Source organism: Primulina tabacum, chromosome 12, assembly GCF_025594145.1.
Source record: "Primulina tabacum isolate GXHZ01 chromosome 12, ASM2559414v2, whole genome shotgun sequence".
Taxonomy (NCBI): domain Eukaryota; kingdom Viridiplantae; phylum Streptophyta; class Magnoliopsida; order Lamiales; family Gesneriaceae; genus Primulina; species Primulina tabacum.
This window is the reverse complement of record NC_134561.1, coordinates 24660721-24688577: the sequence shown is the minus strand read 5'-3', so window position 1 is coordinate 24688577 and position 27857 is coordinate 24660721. Positions and strand designations below refer to the sequence as shown.

General features: G+C 34.9%; 1 protein-coding gene, 2 non-coding genes and 1 pseudogene across 3 annotated transcripts; 2 read left to right on the top strand and 2 right to left on the bottom strand.

Moving 5' to 3' along the window:
• Nucleotides 1-474: 474 nt before the first annotated feature.
• On the bottom strand, nucleotides 475-585 carry LOC142521558 (small nucleolar RNA R71). The gene has a single exon (XR_012814264.1). It is a non-coding gene; the product is annotated as a small nucleolar RNA R71 (small nucleolar RNA).
• Nucleotides 586-1256: 671 nt separating this feature from the next.
• On the top strand, nucleotides 1257-2713 carry LOC142520286 (uncharacterized). Its single transcript, XM_075623288.1, has 2 exons — nucleotides 1257-1990; nucleotides 2710-2713. Exons 1-2 carry the CDS (start codon nucleotides 1257-1259, stop codon nucleotides 2711-2713), a joined length of 738 nt encoding a protein of 245 aa, XP_075479403.1.
• A 1084-nt stretch (nucleotides 2714-3797) lies between these two features.
• LOC142520285 (uncharacterized) overlaps nucleotides 3798-27857 on the top strand; it is a 71712-nt pseudogene continuing 47652 nt past the window's right edge.
• On the bottom strand, nucleotides 13753-13863 carry LOC142521539 (small nucleolar RNA R71). Its single transcript, XR_012814248.1, has one exon. It is a non-coding gene; the product is annotated as a small nucleolar RNA R71 (small nucleolar RNA).

Here is a 27857-nt window from a genome sequence, read left to right as displayed (position 1 = left end):
TATGAGTATTTGGAGTCAAAAAAAAAGTGGTAGACTTATTCGAGTATCTGAAAATAATTTAAACATGGATGATAATTCAAATAATCAAGATAATAATAATAATAATCAAGAACATGATCAATTAAGAACACTTAGGCACCATATGAACCCTATTAGAATTAGTGCCCCATCTTGTTTAGTTTTTCCTCCTGATGCATCTAATTTCAACTTCAAACCTCAAATTATTCAACTTTTACCAAATTTTAATGGTTTAGATTCTGAAAATCCATATTTGCATCTAAGAGAATTTGAGGAAGTTTTTAACACTTATAATGATCAAAATTGTAGCATGGATATAGTTCGATTAAAGCTTTTCCCTTTTTCTTTAAAAGATAAAGCTAAAACATGGCTACAAAATTTAAGATCAAGTTCAATAAGATCATGGGAAAAAATGCAACAACAATTTCTCAAAAAGTTTTTCCCTTCCCATAGAACAAACTCTTTTAAAAGACAAATTACAACTTTTTCTCAAAAACAAGGAGAAATGTTTTATCAATGTTGGGATAGATATAAAGAATTACTTAATACATGCCCACATCATGGTTTTGAAACATGGAGAATAGTTTCTCACTTTTATGAAGGTCTAATACCTAAAGATAGGCAAATGATAGAATTCATGTGTAATGGAACTTTTGAATATAAAAACCCAAATGAAGCTATGGAATATTTGGATTCATTAGCAGAAAATGCTCAAAATTGGGATAATATAGGCACAATAGAACCACCAACAACTAAAAACAATAATTCAACAAATGGGGGTGGTATCTATAATCTTAAAGATGATATAGATATTCAAGCTAAACTTGCATCTTTAGCAAGAAAAATTGAGTCATTAGAAATGAAAAAGAGTGGTCAATTAAAAAGTATTCAAGAAATTGTTTGTCATATATGTGATACACAAGATCATGCTACAAAAGATTGTCCAACATTACCCTTCATTTAAAGAATGTCTCCATGAACAAGCAAATTATGTTAACAATTATAAAAAACCAATACTAGATCTTTTTTCACCATCATATAATCCTGGATGGAAAAATCATCCTAATTTTCGTTGGAGGAATGATACTAATGCACAACTGTCACAACAATATTTTCAAAATAACCAAAATCATCAAGGTTATATTCCTTATGTTACACCTCCAAGAAAAAACTTTGAAAATGTAATTCATGCATTTATCCAAAAGCAAGAGTCTATCAATATTCAAAACAGTCAATCTATGAGTGATTTGAAAGAAACTCTTGCAAAATTTGCATCTGCACTTAATATTCATGAAAAAAGAAAATTTTCATCTCAACCTCAACCTAATCCTAAAAATCAAAATCAAAAATTAAAAAATGAAAAAATTGATCAAATAAAATCTGTTATTACCCTTAGAAGTGGTAAAATAGTTAATGATCCATATAGTAATGAAAACAAGGATCATTTAAAATCAAAGAGTAAGGATGATAATCCTGATACTTTTGAGAATGATGATACCTTAAATTTTAAGAATAATATGGCGAAGGATAAATCATCTGAAATAGTAAATAAGTCAAATAAACATCCACCATTTCCTCATGCATTAACAAATCATAAAAAACAAAAAAGTGATTCTGATATCTATGAAGTTTTTAAACAAGTGAAGATAAATATTCCATTATTAGATGCTATTAAACAAGTACCTTCTTATGCAAAATTTTTAAAAGACTTATGTACTGTAAAGAGAAAATTGCATGTGAAGAAAAAAGCATTCTTGGCTGAACAAGTAAGTTCTATTCTTCAAAATAATTCTAGTTTAAAATATAAAGATCCTGGTTGTCCAACAATTTCATGTATTTTTGGAGAAAATAAAATTAAAAAAGCTTTGTTGGATTTGGGAGCAAGTGTGAATTTACTTCCTTATTCAGTTTATGAAAAACTTAATTTAGGAGAATTAAAACCCACTTCTGTTACTCTCTTACCGGCGGATAGGTCAATCAAAATACCTAGAGGTATTGTAGAAGATGTGTTGGTTCAAGTTGATAAATTCATATATCCTGTAGATTTTATTGTTTTGGATACACAACCAATATAAGTACATAATGAAATTCCAGTAATATTGGGACGACCATTTCTAGCAACTTCAAATGCTTTAATTAATTGTCGAAATGGAATAATGAAATTGTCTTTTGGAAATATGACTCTTGAACTTAATGTGTTCAATTTATGTAAACAACCAAGTATTAATGAAAATGAATATGATAATGAAATTGAAACAATTGTGGAAGAAAATATAAAAGAAGAAAACTTAAATCAACAATCTGAAGTTTTTTCAATAGAAAGTTTTGAGTCTAAAAATAATTTTAAAGAAGATGATAATACAAAACTTGAATTAAAAGTTTTACCATTAGAATTGAAATATGTATTTCTTGGTGAAAATAAAACATTTCCTGTTGTAATTTCTTCAACTCTTTTGCCAAATCAAGAAGAAGATTTGATTAAATTACTTAAAAAATATAAAAATACAATTGGATGGACTTTGAAAGATATAAAAGGTATGAATCCTTTAATTTGTACACATAAAATTCACTTGGAAGAAAATGCTAAAACATATCAACAACCACAAAGAAGGTTAAATCCACATATGAAGGAAGTTGTTAAGAATGAAGTATTAAAACTATTAGACGTTGGAATTATCTATTCAATTATAGATAGTAAATGGGTAAGTCCAACACAAGTAGTACCTAAAAAGTCCGGCATCACTGTTATAAAAAATGAAAAGAGAGAGTTATTACAAGCTAGGATTCCATCTAATTGGCGTATGTGTATTGATTATAGAAAATTAAATGATGCAACTAGAAAAGATCATTTCCCACTACCATTTTTAGATCAAATTCTAGAAAAAGTAGCAGGAAATTCTTATTACTGTTTTCTAGATGGGTATTCGGGGTATTATACAATACCTATATCATTAGAAGATCAAGAAAAAACTACTTTTACTTGTCCTTTCGGAACTTTTGCATTTAAAAGAATGCCATTTGGTTTATGTAATGCTCCGGCTACTTTTCAAAGATGCATGTTAAGTATTTTCAGTGATATGATTGAAGAATATGTAGAAGTTTTTATGGATGATATAACTATTTTTGGAAACTCATTTGAAAATTGTCTTAAAAATCTAGAAGAAGTATTAAAAAGATGTGAAGAAAAAAATCTTGTTTTAAATTGGGAAAAATGTCATTATATGGTTAAATCTAGGATTGTTTTAGGACATGTAATATCTGAAAAAAGAATTGATGTTGATAAAGCCAAAGTTGATGTTATTGCTAATTTAACATCACCAAAAACGGTCAAAGAAGTTCGATCATTCTTGGGTCATGCAGGATTTTATAGAAGGTTTATAAAAAATTTCAGCATAATATCTAAACCAATTTCAAATCTTTTAACAAAAGATAAACAATTTGAATGGACTCAGAAATGTGAAAATGCTTTTAAAAAAATTATTAATCTTTTAGTTACATCACCTATTTTACAACCTCCAGATTGGTCTTTACCATTTGAATTAATGTGTGATGCAAGTGATTATGCTATAGGAGCTGTGTTAGGACAAAGAAAAGAAGGAAAACCTTATGCAATCTATTATGCTAGTAGAACCTTAAATAGTGCCCAAATAAATTATTCAACTACTGAAAAAGAATTACTTTCAGTAGTATTTGCATTAGATAAGTTTCGATCTTATTTAATTGGTTCTACTACTATTGTTTACACCGATCATTCTGCCATAAAATATTTATCAAATAAACAAGATGCTAAGCCAAGATTAATACGGTGGATTTTATTGTTATAAGAATTTGATATTATAATTAAAGATAAAAAAGGAAAAGAAAATGTTGTAGCCGATCATTTATCTAGAATAATGACTGAATCATCTCATAATGAAATACCAATAAATGAAAATTTTCCAGATGATTAGTTGTTTTATGCTACTATTATGCCCTGGTTTGCTAACATTGTAAATTTTCTTGTGACAAATAAAATGCCTTCTCATTGGAATTCTCAGGATAAGAATAAATTCTTGATAGAAGTTAAAAAATTTTATTGGGATGATCCTTACTTATTTAAGTATTGTCCTGACCAAATTTTTCGACGATGCATACCCGACAATGAAGTAAGTAATGTTATTAAATTTTGTCATTCTGAAGCATGTGGAGGTCATTTTTCATCCAATAAAATATCTACAAAAATCTTACAATGTGGATTTTATTGGCTGTCTTTATTCAAAGATACGCATTTATTTTGCAAATCTTGTGAAAACTGTCAGAAGATGGGATCAATTTCAAAACGAAACATGATGCCTTTAAATCCAATCATAATTATTGAAATATTTGATAGTTGGGGGATAAATTTTATGGGTCCATTTCCATTATCTTTTGGATATAAGTACATTTTAGTCGCTGTTGATTATGTTTCAAAATGGATTGAAGCAATTGCATGTAGAACTAATGATCATAAAGTTGTTATAAAATTTTCAAAAGAAAATATTTTTAGCCGATTTGGAATACCTAGAGCAATAATTAGTGATGGGGGAAGTCATTTTATAAATAAATCATTTTCCTCTTTGTTAAGAAAATATGGCATTACACATAAAGTTTTTACCCCATATCATTCTCAAAGTAATGGTCAAGTTGAACTTGCAAATAGAGAAATAAAACAAATTTTAGAAAAAACAGTTAATTCAAATCGAAAAGATTGGTCTTTAAGATTAACTGATGCATTATGGGCATATAAAACTTAAAACATCATTAGGGATGTCACCATATAGGTTAGTTTTTGGTAAGCATTGTCATTTATCGGTTGAATTTGAACATAAAACTTATTGGGCAATTAAAGCATTTAATATTAATTTAGATGATGCATCTAAATTAAGAAAATTGCAAATAAATGAACTTGAAGAATTAAGAAATGATGCATATGAAAATTCAAATATTTATAAAGATAAAACTAAAGCCTTTCATGATAAAAATATTATGAGAAAGTCATTTAAAATTGGACAAAAAGTTTTGCTTTATAATTCTCGTTTGCATTTATTTTCAGGTAAACTAAGATCGAGGTGGTCAGGACCATTTATAGTCAAATTTGTTTATCCTCATGGTGCTGTTGATATTGAAAATCCTAAAAATATTGACGTGTTTAAAGTTAATGGACCAAGACTTAAGCCTTTTATAGAAAATGAAATTCTTAATAATGAGTTTATGCCTTTATATGATCCACAATAGTTGTTTGATATTTTCATTTATTTTTGCAGATTCTAGTTCATTTCTCGGTTAAGTGGCGGATAACGGTACTCCGTGACTGTTTAAGTCGGTTTCTTCAGTTTTCCCAAAATAATTGAAATATATATAATAATAATAATATGGATGCGTGTATTATGAATCTTCGTAAATATTTTTCTTGTTTACCTGATAATGCGTAGAAAAAAATTTATAAAGCTAGATGTGAGCGGCTAAGGTTGATGATATCATATGGCATACCGAATGATGTCCGTTTGATAATTGAAGCAAAAGTCCGATTGGTTGGGGAAGCAAGTGAATTAATAATAAGACGTATGCCAGGATTTGGTAAAAGCACATATGCCAAAAAGCGAAGAGCTAAACGTATAGGCGGATGTCATAAATGTGCAAGGTGGACTTGTAAAGGAAAATGCAAAATTGTTGGAATGACATCAATGAATAGAGAAGATAAAATTTTATTCATTAAGAATAGTCTGAGTAAAGAGTCTTTGGATAATTTTCTAGAGGTTCTTAATACGCATTCTAGTGGGTACGTGCTAAATGAACTTCTTAAACTATGGTGGCAATTTCAACAGGAGGAATATCAATATGGACGGTGGAATCAGCCTTACAAAGATCCTACTGTAGTAACGCATATCTATTTAGATAAGTAAATATATATACACAATTTCGTCTTGGAAATCTGACGTTAAAAGACCCTGTTTGCCAATTTATAAGAAAATTGGATGGCAAGCATATCCTCGACTCATAGAAGGCGTTGAAGCCGTTACTGAACGTAAAATCAGAGGAAGATGTGAGCCACAATCACAACTACGCTGTATATATTTGTTTTAATTTTGTCATTTTTATTTTCTTTTAATAATAATAATTTCCTGTTCAAATATTGACTTTTGGCATGTTACGCTTATAAATTCATATGCTGTGATCTAACAATTACAGAAAACATATTTCTCAACATGTCAACGTCCACGGTAAGTAAAATAAAAAATATTTGTGTATTTTGTGGATCTAGTGCAGGAAAAGATTTAATTTATGAAGAAGTAGCAGAAAATCTTGGAATAACACTTGCTAAAAAAAAGATTCATTTGGTATATGGTGGTGGTGAAGTTGGCCTCATGGGAAAAGTTGCAAAAGCTGCGCATGCAGGTGGAAGTGAAGTTTTAGGCATTATTCCGATTACCTTAGCCAATCTTAGAGGACCAACAATAGGAGAAGAAATGAAAGTGGACAACATGTATGAAAGAATTACTCAAATGATTGAACATTCAGATGCTTTCATTGCTTTGCCAGGAGGTTTCGGTACTTTGGAAGAAATATTTCATACTGTTTGTTGGGCACAATTAAATATCCACAATAAGCCAATTGGTTTGTTAAATGTTAACAATTATTATGATAAACTGTTATCGTTTCTTGATGATGTTGTGGAACATGGATTTATTTCATTAGCTTCACGAAGGATGTTAGTTTCTGCTACAAGTGAAGGTGAACTTATTGATTTACTGCAAGGATTTAGTGATGAACCAAATCCATCCTTATCTCAACTTAATTGGCCAACATCCAAAAGTAAGAAAAGAAAATTCATGTGATGCTAAACTTGTGATTCAACGGTATGTTTTAATGTTTTTCTTTAAGGTATGAATAATTTCTTCTTCTTCTCCTCTTAGTTTTTTTATATAAAAATTAAAATATATACTTATATATAGTAATAATAATAATAATTTTTAGTTAAATGTCGAGTAAGGTGTCAGTAAAATGCACCTGAGACGCATTAGTTTTATTGGAAAATCACAATACACTAGATTTTAATATTCATTATATTCAAAAAACAGACTAAAAGAAAAATTAGTTTTTCATATGTACCAATATATATATATATGATTAATTAATATAAAATATATAATAGATGTGTTCATATATATATATAATTGTATGTGTTTTCAAATATAATAATTTCTAAAATTTTTATGAGAATATAGTTAAAAGATTTTATGTTATTGTAAAATTTTGCAGTCACGTTATTTAAAAAAAAAACAATAAGCTAAAAAAAAAGAAAAAAAATGAGATTTTATTCTTTGTAAATTTTCCTATTTTGTTTTCAATATTAGTTTAATTAATTGTCTACTTTAATACTTAGCCTTTTTCAATGAGAGTTAATATTCATTCCAACTCCATGAGTGAAAACAAGCTATTCCTTAAACATTTTGACCTGAAAGAATATATGAAGTTGAGGCTTTTACAATAATATTCCTGATATTATACATGTTATGGTGGGTGGTGTGAATTATCTTTTTGACTATATTATTATAAAAAATTTAAAAATTTTAAAATATATATATATATATATATATTTTTACTTTATATATTATGTGAAAATAAAAATAATAATAAAACACATCTAATTATATATTATTATATTAAACGAATATATATATATATATATATATATATATATATAAATCAGTATATGATTTTGTTTTTAATGAATATGTTTGTATTTGAATATATAAAAGGAATAAAGAATCTAGGTTGTGATTTCCCAATAAATTTTATTACTAAGGGACTAGTAATAAGATAGTGTGGGGGTGTGATGAAACTTAAAATTAATAATTTATTATATGTTAAAACCTGTATTTTAAAATTTAAGTTTCATTAAAATTATAAAATTATGTTATTTTAGTATTGTTTGTTTATATTTAATTGTCTAACTAAATATGTTTTATTTTCAGGTTTTCTACGTGTTGGTAGAATAATGATAACTCAAGCTAGAAAATTCAAATGGAGGTGACTCAAACATGTTTGGAATCCTTGAGAAATTATCTACAACTTTGCAGAAGACATGATTGCCTAAAAAGTTTCTTAAGATGATCAAATTGTGCAAATATCAAAAGAAGGACAAATTTACTTTTACTATGACTAGCATATAGTAAAAATATCATAACTATTTCAATATTTAACCAAATGAGGTGAACCAAGTGGCCAAATTCATCTACAGACAATTCCCCACATTTTTGCCATTTGGAGCAGAGTCAAATTCGGTGATTAAAGTCGTGGAACAAAGCATTGAAAGAAGGGACATGGAATTGAACTTGTAGGAGACAAATAATACTATTGCAACTACATGGCATTAATAAAAATTTTGACCCTTTCTCTCATTTGGCCTATAAATAGAGGCCTTGTACTAGCTTGAGAATCATTCTATCTCATTGTAAAATATAGTGTGAGTGTGTATCAAAGTTCTAAGTTCCAATATATTTTCTTTCATGTTCTCAACTATGAGTGATATTTTAATGTTGATCAAAAGTAAACTTATGGCAAGCTAAATCTATTATGTCAAGGTGAAGAGGATGCATTCTTGGTGAAGTAAGATTGTTTATATTTTGTATATTCTTTCTTTATTTCTTTTCATTTAGCTAACTTATTTTTATTGTAGGTATAAAAATGAATTATTTGTTGTTATCAATTTACATCAAATGCTTGATACCATTAAAGTGGTTATCTTGATTTGTTGTTTAATTTTGATACAATAAATATTTCATCACTTATTATTATATATATATAGATATATATATATATATATTTATATAATAATATCATAATATTTCATTTAGACGATAGCGTGGCTCTGCCGGTTGTTTTATATGAAATATTATGATTTAATACTAAAATCTAACAATCTAAAATTTACTTTATCGCAACTAACTTTTATTTTTCGCATCTAACTTTTACTTTCTCGCAACTAACTTTTACTTTATCGCAACTAACATTTACTTTATCGCAACTAACTTTTACTTTACCGCAACTAACTTATTAAATCAATATATTTCATTTAGGCAATAGCGTGGCTCTGCCGGTTGTTCTAAATGAAATATAATGATTTAATTTAACATTTACTTTATGCAATTATTTATTTATATAGTTATAATTATAATCATAGGTACCATATATAAAATATCGATTAATTCGGTATTTTCTATAGTGGGAACTATATTATATTATGTGTGTGTTTAATTTTTTGGAACCATTATTTATGGTGGTTTCTTTTGTTTTACTTATAGTTAAACAATATTACATAAACCAAGAATAAATCCTCAAGCCTTGACAAAGTTTATAATTTGTAAACTTAATTCTTGCATTTGGTAATCTATAAATTAATAAATATGAACTCAAAATAACCTCTCTGTGGATCGATCTCGTACTTACAAATTATATTACTTGCAGACAACCTACACTTGGGTGAATTATTATTTAAGTAGTAGCATCATGCAACGTGTATATATATATATATACCAGCCTATGTCCCTTTAGATGGATGAAGGAGAGAGACGAGAGCTTCAGGGGAAAGTTTAGCTTATTTGTACTGTAAATTTTGATCGTGCAAAATCCATCCGTCCGAATTGTAATCCGAGTACAGCACCGAGTTCCTAGCGACGACAGCTACAACGGGACGTAAGTTTCATTGAATTCTGGTATCGTTTGAAATTATGATATTGTCAGAATTGAATAGGAATCATATATGGTGTTTCTGATATAATAGACATCGTATAATTAAAGTCAGATTGAAGAACAGACTGTGTATGTATTTGTTATGATTTTCGGAGTTGATTTGATTGAGATTCGATATCAGAACTGTATTGTTATTAATTATAAGTTGTACCGATATTGATTATGAATTCGGGTATTATATCTGTGATGTTGAGATTGATGGGGTTATCGAAACTGTATTGTTATATCGTGATATCGTCGATATGGATTAGATTGTATCTTGATTCGATATTGATCAGATTATATTTGATTTGAGTATTGATCAGAATAGATTTTGAATTGAGTTGCATATTGAGATTGTTCCTATGCGATATTGTATTTCAGATTGATATGGACAGATTTGACTTCGAGACTTCGAATTCGTCAGACCGCGAAGACAAAGGTATAAATTTATGTTGATGTGGGATTGCACAACTCGAGTCCGATTGACTTGAGTTTCCCAAAATCACATACTTTACTTTATTGCATCGATATTTGCAATTGTATGAGATTGATACCTTTGATTTATTGATTTATGTAGTGAGTCATTAAGCGGATACGCCTAATTGTGAATGAGTAATCTTGTGACAGTAGTGCCGGATAGTGATGGAATCGTCACCGGCACATTGCACATTGTCACATGATATGATATTGGTGAAAATGCCAAAGTCTGTGACGGTTAGGTCAAGACACCGGACGTTTGGCTATATCGGAGTGGATAGAATTGGAGTTTCTTTTATTACTGGTGTTCGGTATGGAAAGAGCCAAAGTCCGTGAATAAGAACATACCACCACCCCGATCGGGAGTGTAGGTGGGTGTATGTTCTTATTCCGATCGGGATCCCTAGATTAGGACTGAGTTGAGTCTGAGTCTGAGAATCACGGAGAGTGATTCATTGCTTGATATGGAATTATGTTCCTGTTGATGATATATGTTTAGAATATAATTTATTCTTGATATTGATTCATGTTTAGGATTATAATACATGTAATGAATATCTGATTCATGTTCTGATTTTGATACATGTTATGAATGTTTATTTCATGCTTTTATATTGTTTATATGAAAGGAATGTATACATGATTTATACTGGGAATATAATTCTCACCGGAGTTATCCGGCTGTTGTCTTGTTTGTATGTGTGCATGACAACAGATGGGACAGGATCATGGTCAAGACAAGAAGAGAGAGAGATCATGATTAGAGTGGAGACTACGGACTTGGATTAAAGATAGGGTTGAACCCTTGATAATTTGTTGTTAAACCTTAATTTTTATTGAATGTAGATTGTACAGGACTTGTACTTTTTTTATACGAATCTGTATATTAGTTAGATTCCATTACGTTCCGTAATTAAATAAATTTTTTTTATGACCCAAATTACTTGAATTAATAAATTGATCCTAATGATGATTAAGAATTGAATTAGCGTCCGGGTCCCCACATCGCACCTACATAGGTTGTGTTCATGCGTGGGTGTGATTCATGGTTAAAGGGATTTGGTCATGTTTCAGGGTTGTTCTAGGGTCTTGGACAATAGATTAGGATGTTCGCAAAGTATGGTTCGAGTCTCGAGTCGTTCGGGAAGTCGTAAGTTGTTTTATTTAATCTGAGAATAGTACGTGTTCGAGTGCATCTTCGTGGCAATGGTTGATTAGTTAAATTATGAAGTTGTGTGATGAAACTTAAAATTAATAATTTATTATATGTTAAAACCTGTATTTTAAAATTTAAGTTTTATTAAAATTATAAAATTATGTTATTTTAGTATTGTTTGTTTATATTTAATTGTCTTACTAAATATGTTTTATTTTCAGGTTTTCTATGTGTTGGTAAAATAATGATAACTCAAGCTAGAAAATTCAAATGGAGGTGAATCAAATATGTTTGGAATCCTTGATAAATTATCTACAACATTGCAGAAGACATGATTGCCTAAAAAGTTCATTAAGATGATCAAATTGTGCAAATATCAAAAGGAGGACAAATTTAGTTTTACTATGACCAGCATATAGTAAAAAAATCATAACTATTTCAATATTTAACCAAATGAGGTGAACCAAGTGGCCAAATTCATCTACAGACAATTCCCCACATGTTTGCCGTTTTGAGCAGAGTCAAATTGGGTGATTAAAGTTGTGGAACAAAGCATTAAAAGAAGGGACATGGAATTGAACTTGGAGGAGACAAAGAATACTATTGCAACTACATGGCATTAATAAAAATTTTGACAATTTCTCTCATTTGGCCTATAAATAGAGGCCTTGTGCTAGCTTGAGAATCATTATATCTCATTGTAAAATATAGTGTGAGTGTGTATCAAAGTTCTAAGTTCCAATATATTTTCTTTCATGTTCTCAACTATGAGTGATATTTTAGTGTTGATCAAAAGTAAGCTTATGACAAGCTAAATCTATTATGTCAAGGTGAAGAGGATGCATTCTTGGTGAAGTAAGATTGTTTATATTTTGTATATTCTTTCTTTATTTCTTTTCATTTAGCTAACTTATTTTTATTGTAGGTATAAAAATGAATTATTTGTTTTTATCAATTTACATTAAATGCTTGATACCATTAAAGTGGTTATCTTGATTTGTTGTTTAATTTTGTTACAATAAATATTTCATCACTTATTATATATATATATATATATATATCTATATATATATATATATATAGATATATATATATAATAATATCATAATATTTCATTTAGACGATAGCGTGGCTCTGCCGGTTGTTCTAAATGAAATATTATGATTTAATATTAACATCTAACAATCTAACATTTACTTTATCGCAACTAACTTTTATTTTTCGCATCTAACTTTTACTTTCTCGCAACTAACTTTTACTTTTCCGCAACTAACATTTATTTTATCGCAACTAACTTTTACTTTACCGCAACTAACTTATTAAATCAATATATTTCATTTAGGCAATAGCGTGGCTCTGCCGGTTGTTCTAAATGAAATATAATGATTTAATTTAACATTTACTTTATGCAATTATTTATTTATATAGTTATAATTATAATCATAGGTACCATATATAAAATATCGGTTAATTCGGTATTTTCTATAGTGGGAACTATATTATATTATGTGTGTGTTTAATTTTCTTGGAACCATTATTTATGGTGGTTTCTTTTGTTTTACTTTTAGTTAAACAATATTACATAAACAAAAAATAAATCCTCAAGCCTTGACAAAATTTATAATTTGTATACTTCATTCTTGCATTTGGTAATCTATAAATTAATAAATTTAAACTCAAAATAACCTCTTTGAGGATCGATCTCGTACTTACGAAATATATTACTTGCAGACAACCTACACTTGGGTGAATTATTATTTAAGTAGTAGCAAGTTTTTGGCGCCGTTGCCAGGGAGGTATAAATTAAGTTTATATTTGTTAATTATGTTTTATTTATAAGTATTGTGTTGTTTTTTTTGTATGAGTATTTGGAGTCGAAAAAAAAGTGATAGACTTATTCGAGTATCTGAAAATAATTTAAACATGGATGATAATTCAAATAATCAAGATAATAATAATAATAATAATAATAATAATAATCAAGAACATGATCAATTAAGAACACTTATGCACCATATGAACCTTATTAGAACTAGTGCCCCATCTTGTTTAGTTTTTCTTCCTGATGCATCTAATTTCAACTTCAAACCTCAAATTATTCAACTTTTACCAAATTTTCATGGCTTAGATTCTGAAAATCCATATTTGCATCTAAGAGAATGTGAGGAAGTTTTTAACACTTATAATGATCAAAATTGTAGCATGGATATAGTTCGATTAAAGCTTTTCCCTTTTTCTTTAAAAGATAAAGCTAAAACATGGCTACAAAATTTAAGATCAAGTTCAATAAGATCATGGGAAGAAATGCAACAACAATTTCTCAAAAAGTTTTTCCCTTCCCATAGAACAAACTCTTTTAAAAGACAAATTACAACTTTTTCTCAAAAACAAGGAGAAACGTTTTATCAATGTTGGGATAGGTATAAAGAATTACTTAATACATGCCCACATCATGGTTTTGAAACATGGAGAATAGTTTCTCACTTTTATGAAGGTCTAATACCTAAAGATAGGCAAATGATAGAATTAATGTATAATGGAACTTTTGAAGATAAAAACCCAAATGAAGCTATGGAATATTTGGATTCATTAGCAGAAAATGCTTAAAATTGGGATAATATAGGCACAATAGAACCACCAACAACTAAAACTAATAATTCAACAAATGGGGGTGATATCTATAATCTTAAAGATGATATAGATATTCAAGCTAAACTTGCATCTTTAGCAAGAAAAATTGAGTCATTAGAAATGAAAAAGAGTGGTCAATTAAAAAGTATTCAAGAAATTGTTTGTCATATATGTGATACACATGATCATGCTACAAAAGATTGTCCAGCATTACCTTCATTTAAGAATGTCTCCATGAACAAGAAAATTATGTTAACAATTATAAAAAACCAATACTAGATCCTTTTTCACCATCATATAATCCTGGATGAAAAAATCATCCTAATTTTAGTTGGATGAATGATAATAATGCACAACCGTCACAACAATATTTTCAAAATAACCAAAATCATCAAGGTTATATTCCTTATGTTACACCTCCAAGAAATAACTTCGAAAATGTAATTCATGCATTTATCCAAAAGCAAGAGTTTATCAATATTCAAAACAGTCAATCTATGAGTGATTTGAAAGAAACTCTTGCAAAATTTGCATCTGCACTTAATATTCATGAAAAAGGAAAATTTCCATCTCAACCTCAACATAATCCTAAAAATCAAAATCAAGAATTAAAAAATGAAAAAATTGATCAAATAAAATATGTTATTACCCTTAGAAGTGGTAAAATAGTTAATGATCCATATAGTAATGAAAACAAGGATCATTTAAAATCAAAGAGTAAGGATGATAATCCTGATATTTTTGAGAATGATGATACCTTAAATTTTAAGAATAATATGGTGAATGATAAATCATCTGAAATAGTAAATAAGCCAAATAAACCTCCACCATTTCCTCATGCATTAACAAATCATAAAAAACAAAAAAGTGATTCTGATATCTATGAAATTTTTAAACAAGTGAAGATAAATATTCCATTATTAGATGTTATTAAACAAGTACCTTCTTATGCAAAATTTTTAAAAGACTTATGTACTGTAAAGAGAAAATTGCATGTGAAGAAAAAAGCATTCTTGGCTGAACAAGTAAGTTCTATTCTTCAAAATAATTCTAGTTTAAAATATAAAGATCCTGGTTGTCCAACAATTTCATGTATTTTTGGAGAAAATAAAATTAAAAAAGCTTTGTTGGATTTGGGAGCAAGTGTGAATTTACTTCTTTATTCAGTTTATGAAAAACTTAATTTAGGAGAATTAAAACCCACTTCTGTTACTCTCTTACCGGCGGATAGGTCAATCAAAATACCTAGAGGTATTGTAGAAGATGTGTTGGTTCAAGTTGATAAATTCATATATCCTGTAGATTTTATTGTTTTGGATACACAACCAATATAAGTACATAATGAAATTCCAGTAATATTGGGACGACCATTTCTAGCAACTTCAAATGCTTTAATTAATTGTCGAAATGGAATAATGAAATTGTCTTTTGGAAATATGACTCTTGAACTTAATGTGTTCAATTTATGTAAACAACCAAGTATTAATGAAAATGAATATGATAATGAAATTGAAACAATTGTGGAAGAAAATATAAAAGAAGAAAACTTAAATCAACAATCTGAAGTTTTTTCAATAGAAAGTTTTGAGTCTAAAAATAATTTTAAAGAAGATGATAATACAAAACTTGAATTAAAAGTTTTACCATTAGAATTGAAATATGTATTTCTTGGTGAAAATAAAACATTTCATGTTGTAATTTCTTCAACTCTTTTGCCAAATCAAGAAGAAGATTTGATTAAATTACTTAAAAAATATAAAAATACAATTGGATGGACTTTGAAAGATATAAAAGGTATGAATCCTTTAATTTGTACACATAAAATTCACTTGGAAGAAAATGCTAAAACATATCAACAACCACAAAGAAGGTTAAATCCACATATGAAGGAAGTTGTTAAGAATGAAGTATTAAAACTATTAGACGCTGGAATTATCTATCCAATTTCAGATAGTAAATGGGTAAGTCCAACACAAGTAGTACCTAAAAAGTCCGGCATCACTGTTATAAAAAATGAAAAGGGAGAGTTATTACAAGCTAGGTGTAATGCCCGAGATGTTATCAATTTTATGAGACCCCGAAAAGAAAATACTTAATTTAAATTTGATGGCAATTTTGTAATTAAGTGAAAAAATACTTGATTTAAATTTGATGGCAATTTCGTAATTATTGAGGGCCGAATTGCAAATAGTGAAAAGTTGAGGGACTAAAGTGAAACTGTGACTTGAGTGGGACACTTGTCATGCATTTAATATATAAAAATCTCATTTCTCATTCAAAGGCAACAGCAAGAACGAAAGAAAGTTCAGAGAATTCTCAAATTTCTTCATTTACTTAGAATTTGATTTTACCAGCTACAGTTATCAGAATTGTGATCCGAGTTCAGTTCTGTACTCCTATCGTTGACAGCTACAACTGGACGTAAGTTTTATTGAGTTCTGTTATCATTTGAAATTATGATATTGGAGGAATTCTTATTTGATCATTATTACGTGTTCTGGGAATACTAGACATCATAGAGTCGAAGTCAGATCGAAGAACAGACTGATTATGAAATTGTTATGATTTTTCAGATTATATTGATTGAAATTGGACATATTTGGATTATGGATTGATTACAGATTGTAATGGATATGGGTTATGATTTGTAATTGATATTTGTTGATATTGTATTGACGGGAATATCGGTATTGTGCTGTTATGCCATTGATTTTGAATTAAATGCAGATTAATCAGATTTAGTATTGAATTGAGAATGGAAGGTTGATATTATTATTCTCGATATGTCATTTCAGATTTACAGAGTCAGTCTTGAGTTCAGAACGTATATTGCTTCAGACCGAGACTACAAACGAAAGGTATAAGTCAATGTGGTATTGGGAGATCGACTCAAGTAGGATATACTTGAGTTTCTCTAAATCACATACTTATTGTTGTTATATGCATTGATTTGATTTTATATGTTGTTCTATGGATTTATAGGAAGCATGTATTAGACGAATATTAGACGAGTGATCTTGTGACAGAAGTGCCTGATAGTGGTGGGATCGCCACGGGCACATTGCACAATGTCACAAGATAGTGTATTGGCGATAGTGCCACAGTCTGTGACAGATAGGTCAAGACACTGGATGTTTGGTTATATCGAAGTGGATAGAATCGGAGTTTCTTCTATTACTGTTGGTCGATATAGGAATACCAACATCTGGAAACTGGAATCCCTAGACTAGGATTGAGTCTAGTCTGAGTCGTGGAGTCACGAGGATAATTGATAGTTTGATATTAATTATGTTTCAGACTTTGATATATATATCTGATATCTGTTTCATGCTTTATATTGATTATATGATTGCATGTTTATTGATTTATACTGGGATTATATTCTCACCGGAATTATCCGACTGTTGTCGTGTTTGTATGTGTGCATGACAACAGGTGGGACATGATCAGGGTCGAGGAGATGACGAGAGATCATGATTAGAATGGAGACCACGGACGTAGAGGTTGCTGTAGATAGGGTTTGAACACTTGATAGCTAGTTGTTGAACCTTCGTCTGTATTGAATGTATGCTGTACAGGACTTGTACCTTATGTTATACTGATATGTATACAAGTATGATTTCCATTACGTTCCGCATTTTAAAAAAAAAATTAGACCCTGTTTATTATAATTGATTAAATGGTCCCAATGACGATTATGAACTTGATTAGTGTCCGGGTCCCCACAACAAGTGGTAAAAGAGCTGATAGATCCTTCAGATTGAGATAGAAGCTAGTGAGCGGGGTAGATTGAGTTTTCTTTTCTGCTTTTGATTGCTAGAATGATTTACTGCTTTAATACATGTTACTTGATTTATCTGATTTGATATGGTAATATGTTTTATTGAGAATGAATCAGCACCAATTCTAGATCAGCGGTAAGATGATTAGAAAGGGACTGAGACAGATTTGTCAATTGTGATTGCTAACCCTTTTGATAATCAGATATGCCTCCCCGAAGAGTACCGGAACAGGGTAGCACTTCGAATCCTCCAATGGATGTGACAGCAACACCGATGGAGACATTGCTGAAGAGATTTCAGTCGTTTCATCCACCTACACTGAAGGGTACTGAGACAGCAGTGGATTGTGAGAGTTGGCTGGATGACATTGAGATGCTGTTTGAGTCCTTGGATTACACTGATGAGCGGAGAGTGAAACTGATAGGGCACCAGTTGAATGATGTGGCAAAGAACTGGTGGATTACAACAAAGCGGGCATTGGAGCATCGAGGTACGACTATTACCTGGAATGTGTTTAGAACTGAATTTTATCAGAGATTTTTCCCCGTGTCATACAGAAAGGATAAAGATGCTGAGTTTGCGAATCTGAGACAAGGGCAGTTGAAAATTGAGGAATATGTGTCTAAATTCTCTACACTACTGAGATTTGCTCCACATGTGGCCGAGAATGAAGAAGCGGTGGCTGATCAGCTCATCAATGGCTTGAATCCGGAGATATTTACATTGGTGAACAGTGGGCGACCAAACAACTTTGCTGACACCCTGAACAGAGCAAAGGGAGCAGAAGCGGGTCTGATGAGACAGAGAGGAGCTTCATATGTTGCCCCAGCACCGATACCACAGCAACCCCCTCCCAGATTCAAGAGTGGTAGCAGCAGTGGTGGAAAGAAGGAATATCTGAAAGCTAGAGGAAGACAGTTTAAGAAGTCTGGCAGTAGTTCTTCTAGTTCTAGTGGCTCATGACAGACTGCCCAGAGCCAGAGCTATACAGGACCTTATTGTAGCACTTGTTGAGGGAAGCATTCCATCGAGCAGTGCCGAGGAATGTTTGGCACTTGTCGTATTTGTAGGCAGCAGGGACATTTCGCGAGAGTATGTCCCCAGAGAGGTGCCTAGGGATCCCAGGCAGCAGAGTCATCTGGATCAGTGGCTCAGACAAGGAGACGACCATCTGCTGTTCATTCTCTTCAGCCAGCACCATCTATGTGAAGGCCCTCGAACTACTTGCTTGAAAATTTGCGGAAAATTAAAAATTTTCTTTTTAAAAGAACTTAAATGGCCTCATTCATAAAATCACTGGTGAATCAAGTTCAATATTTCAAAATATTGCAGCGGAAGAAAATCAAAGTTTTGCCAACAACAACGATTTAAAAATATCCAACAACTGATAAAAATTGTTTGCGAAGAAAATAACAACTGCTGCTCTGAGGTCCTCGGGTGCCACTACTGCCGACCCAAGCTGGCTCACTGGTCCCCGCCCTCGGCCCTGGCCTCATCAGTACCTACAACAATCAAGTCTAGTGAGCCTAAAGACTCAGCATGCATAAATCGCAGGTAACGAGTAAAAATCTGAATTTAAAATATGCATGAGATAAAATATCCTGTCCTGAGGCATACTGAAAATAATCTGTACTGAGCAATTATAATACGTGCATAACTGAACTGGAAGTCACTGTAAAAATATTTGCTCCTTGGAGCCTGTACTGAAATATCTGGTAAAATTTTCTGTTGAGATTATGTTTTACGCCTGTGGCCACTGCACTAAGCTGAACTGATCGGTAACTGGCTACCGGGGAGGCTGAAACTGATCTGAGCTGGCCGGTCACTGGCGACCGGGTGGTACCATACTGAACTGATCGGTCACTGGCGACCGTATAAAATAACACTCCCACATAGTGAATGAACCACAAGCCATATCGCATAAATCTCAAAAATAATCATTTTCTATTTAATGCACGTAAAATAATTAACTGGCGTAATGAAAATTCCTGTAATTTTACCAACTGGATTGGATTGGATCGTTCCCAGGCTCGCTGCAACCTAACTGTGCCATGAAAAATATGCAATAGCTTAAACATGACCAACTATACAATTTACGTTCAAAAGATGCGACTATGACGCCTAATGACTTCGCATTTAATCATGACTCCGAGCCAACCTGAACTGACGTATAGTCATGATTAAAATACGCTGAAAAATCATAAAATAATGTTCCTAAAATGGTAGGGTCGAAATCTAGGTGGAATGGAGGCCAAAACACGAAACGCTCTTTCGAGAGTCAATTTGGCACATTGCACCGTAAATTCTCGTACGACCTCAAAAATGATCCAAATGACGAACGGTCGAAAACATGACCTTCCCAACTCAATGAGGCACTGTCCAGTCCAAGGCCATGGGCTAAAAGCCAACCAAGAACTCAAACGACGCTTCTGAACAGCAGCATACTTGCTGTCAAAAAAATACAGCAGCTGCGCACTACAAGACTTGCATTGGTTTCGAGACTATCGGCCATTAGGGGCGTGAAACACCGACCAGAGACTCTTACCAACATCCCAAGGAATGATTTGAACCATGGCTAAGGGCCCTAGGCCAGCCACAATCCGCATCACACCAAATCTTAACCGAAGGGTCCAACCGAGAGCAACGTGCATGCGTGTGTAGTGTTTATGCTATGATCGATGTCTCGTGTCGTTCCAGTGGCCATTTGATTGACCATGGCACGATCTAGACATCTAGGAGCATGATATGAACCGTGGCTAAGGGCCATAGGCCAACCAAGATCCACACCAAGCCACAAAAGAAACGAAACCAAATGCTGAAAAATGGAAGGGCCGAATGGGGAAAGGGGCTGTTCTTGTTGATTATTTAAAAAACGATGAGCCATGGACCAAGCCACCAAAAGGGCGACTTAGTCACGTCTTAGACATGCTAGGGAAGTGATCCAACCATGGCTATAGGCCCTTGGGGCAGTCAAGATCAGATCCAACCCCTTGACAAGAAACTGAATTTTCGAACCACATTTTTCTGCACCTAAGGGACTTGCTGTCATTCTGAATTTCCAGCAAGCATGGGGCTGGTTTGAATGGACCAACATGGTCCTAATGCATCCTACTACATGTATACAAGCCGCCTTGGGAGCCTGGAATCGAACCAATCACCTGAAACCACAAAACTCAGAAAAACGTGAAGCTTGTCATGAAAGGGCCGAAATTCTGCATGTGTGTTCCAAAAATATTTTGACATGTATCTCGGTTTTTGCTTTCTAAAACATGATCATGTACTGAAAAATAAATGATAATATGACTTGATTGAGGTTTGAAAGAAATCTAGACATGCCTGGTTTCGTTTCGAAAGAAAACGAAAAGAAGAGACGAGACGGCGCGGAGGAGACGGAGTGGCTTGCTTCTCTACCTTTCTTGGCTCTCGATTTTTCTCCCTTTCTCCCTAGCAGCTATCCACGTTTTTTCTACTGAAAAGGGGTCTTATTTTCGGTGGAGGTGGAGGGGGGAGTGATGGTTATGAAGGTGAGGAGAAGGGTGCACAAAAATAGGATCATATCAAGACCAAGTCCACTCCCCTTTTGAATTTGAATTTTGAATTGATATCAAATGAGTTGGTGGATGCTTCTAGGAGGTGGGGGCCGAAATTTAGCTTGATTCTAGACTAGGATATGTCCATTTATTTAATTAAATTGTGCTCCCAAAAATCCTAGAATTATCCTACTAATTACATGCAAAGAATTGGTCAAAGTTGGTGAGTTGGAAAATGAATCTTCTAGCACTAAGGGTGGCCGAAAAATGCATGATAAAATAAAGGGAAATGTTGATTATCTAGTCAACTAATAATCCTTGAAAGCCTTACTAATCCTTTAAATAATTTAGTGAGCTAACCCCTTAATTTAATAACTTAAATGAGTTCATTTCTTAATCACCTCAAATAATTAAATTAAATCTTCAAACCTTCCTTTCTAACTTAAATGAACTTAGTTACTAGCTAAATTAACTTCTGGAATATTTCTCAAATCTTAAATTCTATCTCAAAACTCCAACTCCGGTCCGGCCTCACTGAAAATACTGAAATGCTAAAAATCAATCTACTGAACTGAAATAATGAAATAATTAACTTCAAACAAATGCATTTAAAATAATCATGCAATGAAGTCAATTAAATTTAAAAATCTAGAATTATGCATGGCTTATACGTCTACTGATTTACGGGTTCTACAATCCTTCCCCCCTTAAATAAATTTCGTCCTCGAAATTAGAACTCAACGAATAACTCAGGGTATCGACTTCTCATCTCCGGCTCAAACTCCCACGTAGCTTCCTCCTCTGAATGGTTGAGCCATTTGACTTTGACTCGCTTAACCAACTTGTTCCGAAGTTTCTTCTCCTGTCTGTCTAGGATCTGCACGGGTCTCTCCTCATAAGATAAGTTCGGAGTAAGCTGCAACGGCTCGAAATTCAGCACATGCGAAGGATTTGCCATGTACTTCCTCAGCATGGAGACGTGAAAGACATTGTGTACTCCGGCCAGATTTGGCGGAAGAGCCACACGATACGCTAGCGTCCCAACTCTGTCGAGGATCTCAAACGGTCCAATGAATCTCGGACTGAGCTTCCCTTTCTTGCCAAATCTCATGACACCCTTCATAGGTGCCACTTTCACGAAGACATGATCGCCCACTGCAAACTCTAACTCTCTCCTCCGCTGATCGGCATAACTCTTCTGTCGGCTCTGAGCAGTCCTCATCCTATCACGGATCTTGACTACTACATCTGCTGCCTGCTGAACAATCTCTGGACCCAACTCTGCTCTCTCTCCTACTTCATCCCAATGAACAGGAGATCTACACTTGCGACCATACAGCGCTTCATACGGAGCCATACCTATAGACGACTGGAAACTGTTGTTATAGGTGAACTCTACCAATAGTAAGTTCGACTCCCAACTCCCAGAGAAATCAATGACGCAAGCACGGAGAAGATCCTCTAAGATCTGAATAACTCGCTCCGACTGTCCATCTGTCTGCGGATGGAAAGCTGTGCTAAACAGCAACTTCGTACCCAAAGTCGAATGCAAACTCTTCCAAAACGAGGAAGTGAATCTGGGATCTCTGTCGGATACGATAGAAACTGGAATACCGTGGAGTCGGACTATCTCTCGGATATACAGCTCTGCATACTGAACCATGGTGAAAGTCGTCTTAATAGGCAAGAAGTGCGCTGATTTGGTAAGACGATCTACAATCACCCAGATAGCATTCGATCCTCTGGCTGACCTCGGCAATCCGGTCACAAAGTCCATGGTAATGTTCTCCCACTTCCACTCGGGAATAGGAAGAGGCTTGAGCAAACCTGCTGGTCTCTGATGCTCGGCCTTCACTAACTGGCAAGTCAGGCACTCGGATACAAAACGCCTGATGTCCTTCTTCATTCCTGGCCACCAATACAATAGCTGCAGATCTTTGTACATCTTCGTACTCCCAGGGTGAATAGAGTACGGGGACGTATGGGCCTCTGATAAGATGTCTGCTCGGATAGAATCACTGCTAGGAACCCATATCCTATCTCGGTATCTCACAATACCGCCGCTGACTGTATACAAAACACTGCCCTTGGCTTCATCTCTCTTCTTTCACTGTGCCAACTGCTCATCTGCTGCCTGACCGCTGCGAATACGGTCAATAAGAGAGGACTAGATAGTCAAGGTAGATAAACGAGGAACTCTACCTCGAGGATAAGTCTCAAGATCAAACCTCTGCATCTCGATCTGAAGAGGTTTCTGCATCGTCAAATGAGCCATCACTGCGACTTTCCTGCTCAAAGCATCCGCAACTACATTAGCTTTACCCGGGTGGTAGCTAATGTCACAATCGTAGTCTTTCACAAGCTCCAACCAACGCCTCTGACGCATGTTCAGCTCCTTCTGCGTAAAGAAATACTTGAGGCTCTTATGGTCGGTAAAGATCTGACACTTCTCTCCATACAGATAGTGCCTCCAAATCTTCAAAGCAAAAACTACGGCCGCTAACTCCAGATCATGGGTAGGGTAATTCTTCTCATGAATTTTCAGCTGTCGAGAAGCATACGCTATCACTCTCCCATGCTGCATCAAAACTGCACCTAAACCAAGCTTCGAAGCATCGGTATAAAGGACAAACTCGCCGGGTCCTGATGGCATGGCCAAAACTGGTGCTGAAATAAGAGCTTGCTTCAAAGTATCGAAGCTCTTCTGACACTCCTCGCTCCACACAAACTTCACATTTTTCTTTGTCAGTGCTGTGAGTGGAACGGCGATAGAGGAGAATCCCTGGATGAATTTCCTGTAATATCCTGCTAGCCCAAGAAAACTGCGGATCTCTGATGCATTTTGAGGCACAACCCAATCTCTGACTGCTGCAACTTTCGCCGGGTCTACCTCAATGCCACTGCTAGAAACAATGTGGCCCAAGAACGCCACCTTCTCTAACCAGAATTCGCACTTACAGAACTTTGCGAATAGTTTATGTTTCTGCAATGTCTGCAACACTGTGGTCAGATGCCTGCTGTGCTCCTCCCGACTCTTGGAGTAGACGAGAATGTCATCTATGAACACTATCACAAACTGGTCGAGGTACGGCTGAAATACGCGATTCATGAGATCCATGAAGATCGCTGGCGCATTCGTCAGACCGAACGGCATCACAAGGAACTCGTAGTGACCATAACGAGTCCTGAAAGCTGTCTTCGAGACATCAGCATCTCTCACCCTCAACTGGTGATAACCGGAACGCAAATCTATCTTGGAGAAAATCGAAGCTCCCTGCAACTGGTCAAACAGATCCTCAATCCTCGGCAGTGGGTATTTATTCTTCACTGTAACCCTGTTCAACTCCCGGTAGTCAATGCAAAGCCTCATCGAGCCATCCTTCTTTTTCACGAATAAGACTGGCGCGCCCCATGGAGAAAAGCTCGGGCGAATGAACTCCTTGTCGAGAAGTTCCTGGATCTGCTTCTTAAGCTCTGCCATCTCTGTCGGTGCTAGTCGGTATGGCGCTTTGGATATCGGAGCCGTACCTAGCATAAGCTCAACGGAAAACTCCACCTCTCTCTCTGGTGGCATACCAGAGACGTCTTCGGGAAAAACGTCTAAGAAATCTCTAACTATCGGAACATCTGAGGCTGACTGGCTGGGTTCCTCGGGGACAGATAAAAAGGTTGCTAGAAATGCCCGACACCCTCTATGCATGAGCTTCCTAGCCTGAACATAAGGAATAATGCGCGGTAAAGGAAAGTACCTGTCCGGCTCAAATAAGAACTGCTCCATTCCAGGCGGTCGGACAAGAACGGATCTCCGCTGGAAGTCTATCAACACTCTGTTCCTCAATAGCCAGTCCATCCCTAGGATGATGTCAAATTCCGGCATCGGTAGCACAATCAGATCCGCATAAACAAGATTACCGTGCAGCTCAAGGTCTATATCTCGGATAACATTGGTCGCTGCCATCTCCTCGCCTGACGGCAACACTACTGAAAAGGTTGTATCTAGCCCAATGGTCTGGATCTTGAGGAAGTTTGCAAAGACCTCCGAAATAAATGAGTGAGTGGCCCCTGAATCTATCAAGGCCTTGGTAGCGGAACCAGATATAAAAATTCTCCATGAAAGAGCGGAGCTCTAAGTTGAATCCCACTACGAGGTCTAAACTTATAGACACGCAAAGGTCTAGGTTCCTCTAGCTTAATTTCCCCGAAATAAATCTGAGTAGAGCATGCAATCCTATAACAGTTCTAAGTTCAAAATCTAAATCCCGATTCCCAAAACGCGGAAATTCAAATAATAACTTAAAGTTTAAAGGTACCTGTCAACAACATAGTCTCCGGGTTGGCTTCCGCGGCATGGAGAGCAAAAACTCTGCCTTGGGTAGGCAGATTCCTCTGAGGGCACTGCAGCAACATGTGGTCTGGACTGCCACACTTAAAACACTTTCCTGAGCCAGCCATACATGCTCCAGGATGGCGACGTGAGCACCTGGGACAGACTGGGTGCTCCTGATTCCTCGGGGCTGGGCGTCCCCGCTGCTGCTGCTGCTGCTGCTGGCCTCTGTTCCTGGGCGGTCCATGAAAAGGCCTCTTATTCTGCTGCTGATGCTGAAGAGGAGGAGGGCGGTGCGGTGCCTGGACTGGGCGCTTGCCCTGGCGATCCCTCTCGATATCCCGCAGATCCTGCTCTGCGGCTAAGGCCTTGGAGACGGCAACCTCATAAGTAGCAGGGTCAGATACCCTAACATCCCGGCGCAAGATCGGCCGTAAACCCACCAGGAAGTGCATCAGCTTGGCTTTGGCATCATTCGCTATCAGGGGCACAAAGTGACAGCCCCTCTCGAACTTACGGATAAACTCCGTAACCGACATATCCCCCTGTCTCAGGCTCATGAACTCGGTGGTCAGCCTGGTGCGAACCTCCTCAGCAAAATACTTGGAGTAGAAAACCTCCGTAAAGCGGGTCCAAGAAAGTGTAGCCAATGTCAGGGCTACCGAAGCTCCTTCCCACCACAAGCGGGCGTCTCCAGTGAACAAGTAGGTGGCACATCGGACTCGGTCTGCGTCCCCCAGCTCCATAAAATCGAAGATCACCTCGAGGGATTTGATCCATCCCTCGGCAACCATGGGGTCAGATGCCCCAGAGAATTCCTTCGGGCGCATCTTCATGAATCGCTCATACACTGCCTCGGGCCCTGTCGGCCTGGCTGCGGCTGCGGCTACGGCATTGCCCCCCGCAAACTGTGCGAAGAACTGTGCCATCCCAGCTAACATCTGGGCACTCATGTCCGGTGGGGGCGGTGGAGGAGGTGGTAGGTCTCCCTCCGGTCTATGCTCCTCTCTGTCCTCTCGGCGAGGCTCCACCTCTCTGTTGCGCTCTAAAATGCGTCTAGGGGGCATACTATTCCAACATAACCCATACGTAACTAACATGCATAATTCCATACTTTATTTTAAATGAACTCTGAAATACTGAAAATCTGGAAGCATGCTGACAAAATAATTCATGCTTGAAAATTTGCGGAAAATTAAAAATTTTCTTTTTAAAAGAACTTAAATGGCCTCATTCATAAAATCACTGGTGAATCAAGTTCAATATTTCAAAATATTGCAGCGGAAGAAAATCAAAGTTTTGCCAACAACAACGATTTAAAAATATCCAACAACTGATAAAAATTGTTTGCGAAGAAAATAACAACTGCTGCTCTGAGGTCCTCGGGTGCCACTACTGCCGACCCAAGCTGGCTCACTGGTCCCCGCCCTCGGCCCTGGCCTCATCAGTACCTACAACAATCAAGTCTAGTGAGCCTAAAGACTCAGCATGCATAAATCGTAGGTAACGAGTAAAAATCTGAATTTAAAATATGCATGAGATAAAATATCCTGTCCTGAGGCATACTGAAAATAATCTGTACTGAGCAATTATAATACGTGCATAACTGAACTGGAAGTCACTGTAAAAATATTTGCTCCTTGGAGCCTGTACTGAAATATCTGGTAAAATTTTCTGTTGAGATTATGTTTTACGCCTGTGGCCACTGCACTAAGCTGAACTGATCGGTAACTGGCTACCGGGGAGGCTGAAACTGATCTGAGCTGGCCGGTCACTGGCGACCGGGTGGTACCATACTGAACTGATCGGTCACTGGCGACCGTATAAAATAACACTCCCACATAGTGAATGAACCACAAGCCATATCGCATAAATCTCAAAAATAATCATTTTCTATTTAATGCACGTAAAATAATTAACTGGCGTAATGAAAATTCCTGTAATTTTACCAACTGGATTGGATTGGATCGTTCCCAGGCTCGCTGCAACCTAACTGTGCCATGAAAAATATGCAATAGCTTAAACATGACCAACTATACAATTTACGTTCAAAAGATGCGACTATGACGCCTAATGACTTCGCATTTAATCATGACTCCGAGCCAACCTGAACTGACGTATAGTCATGATTAAAATACGCTGAAAAATCATAAAATAATGTTCCTAAAATGGTAGGGTCGAAATCT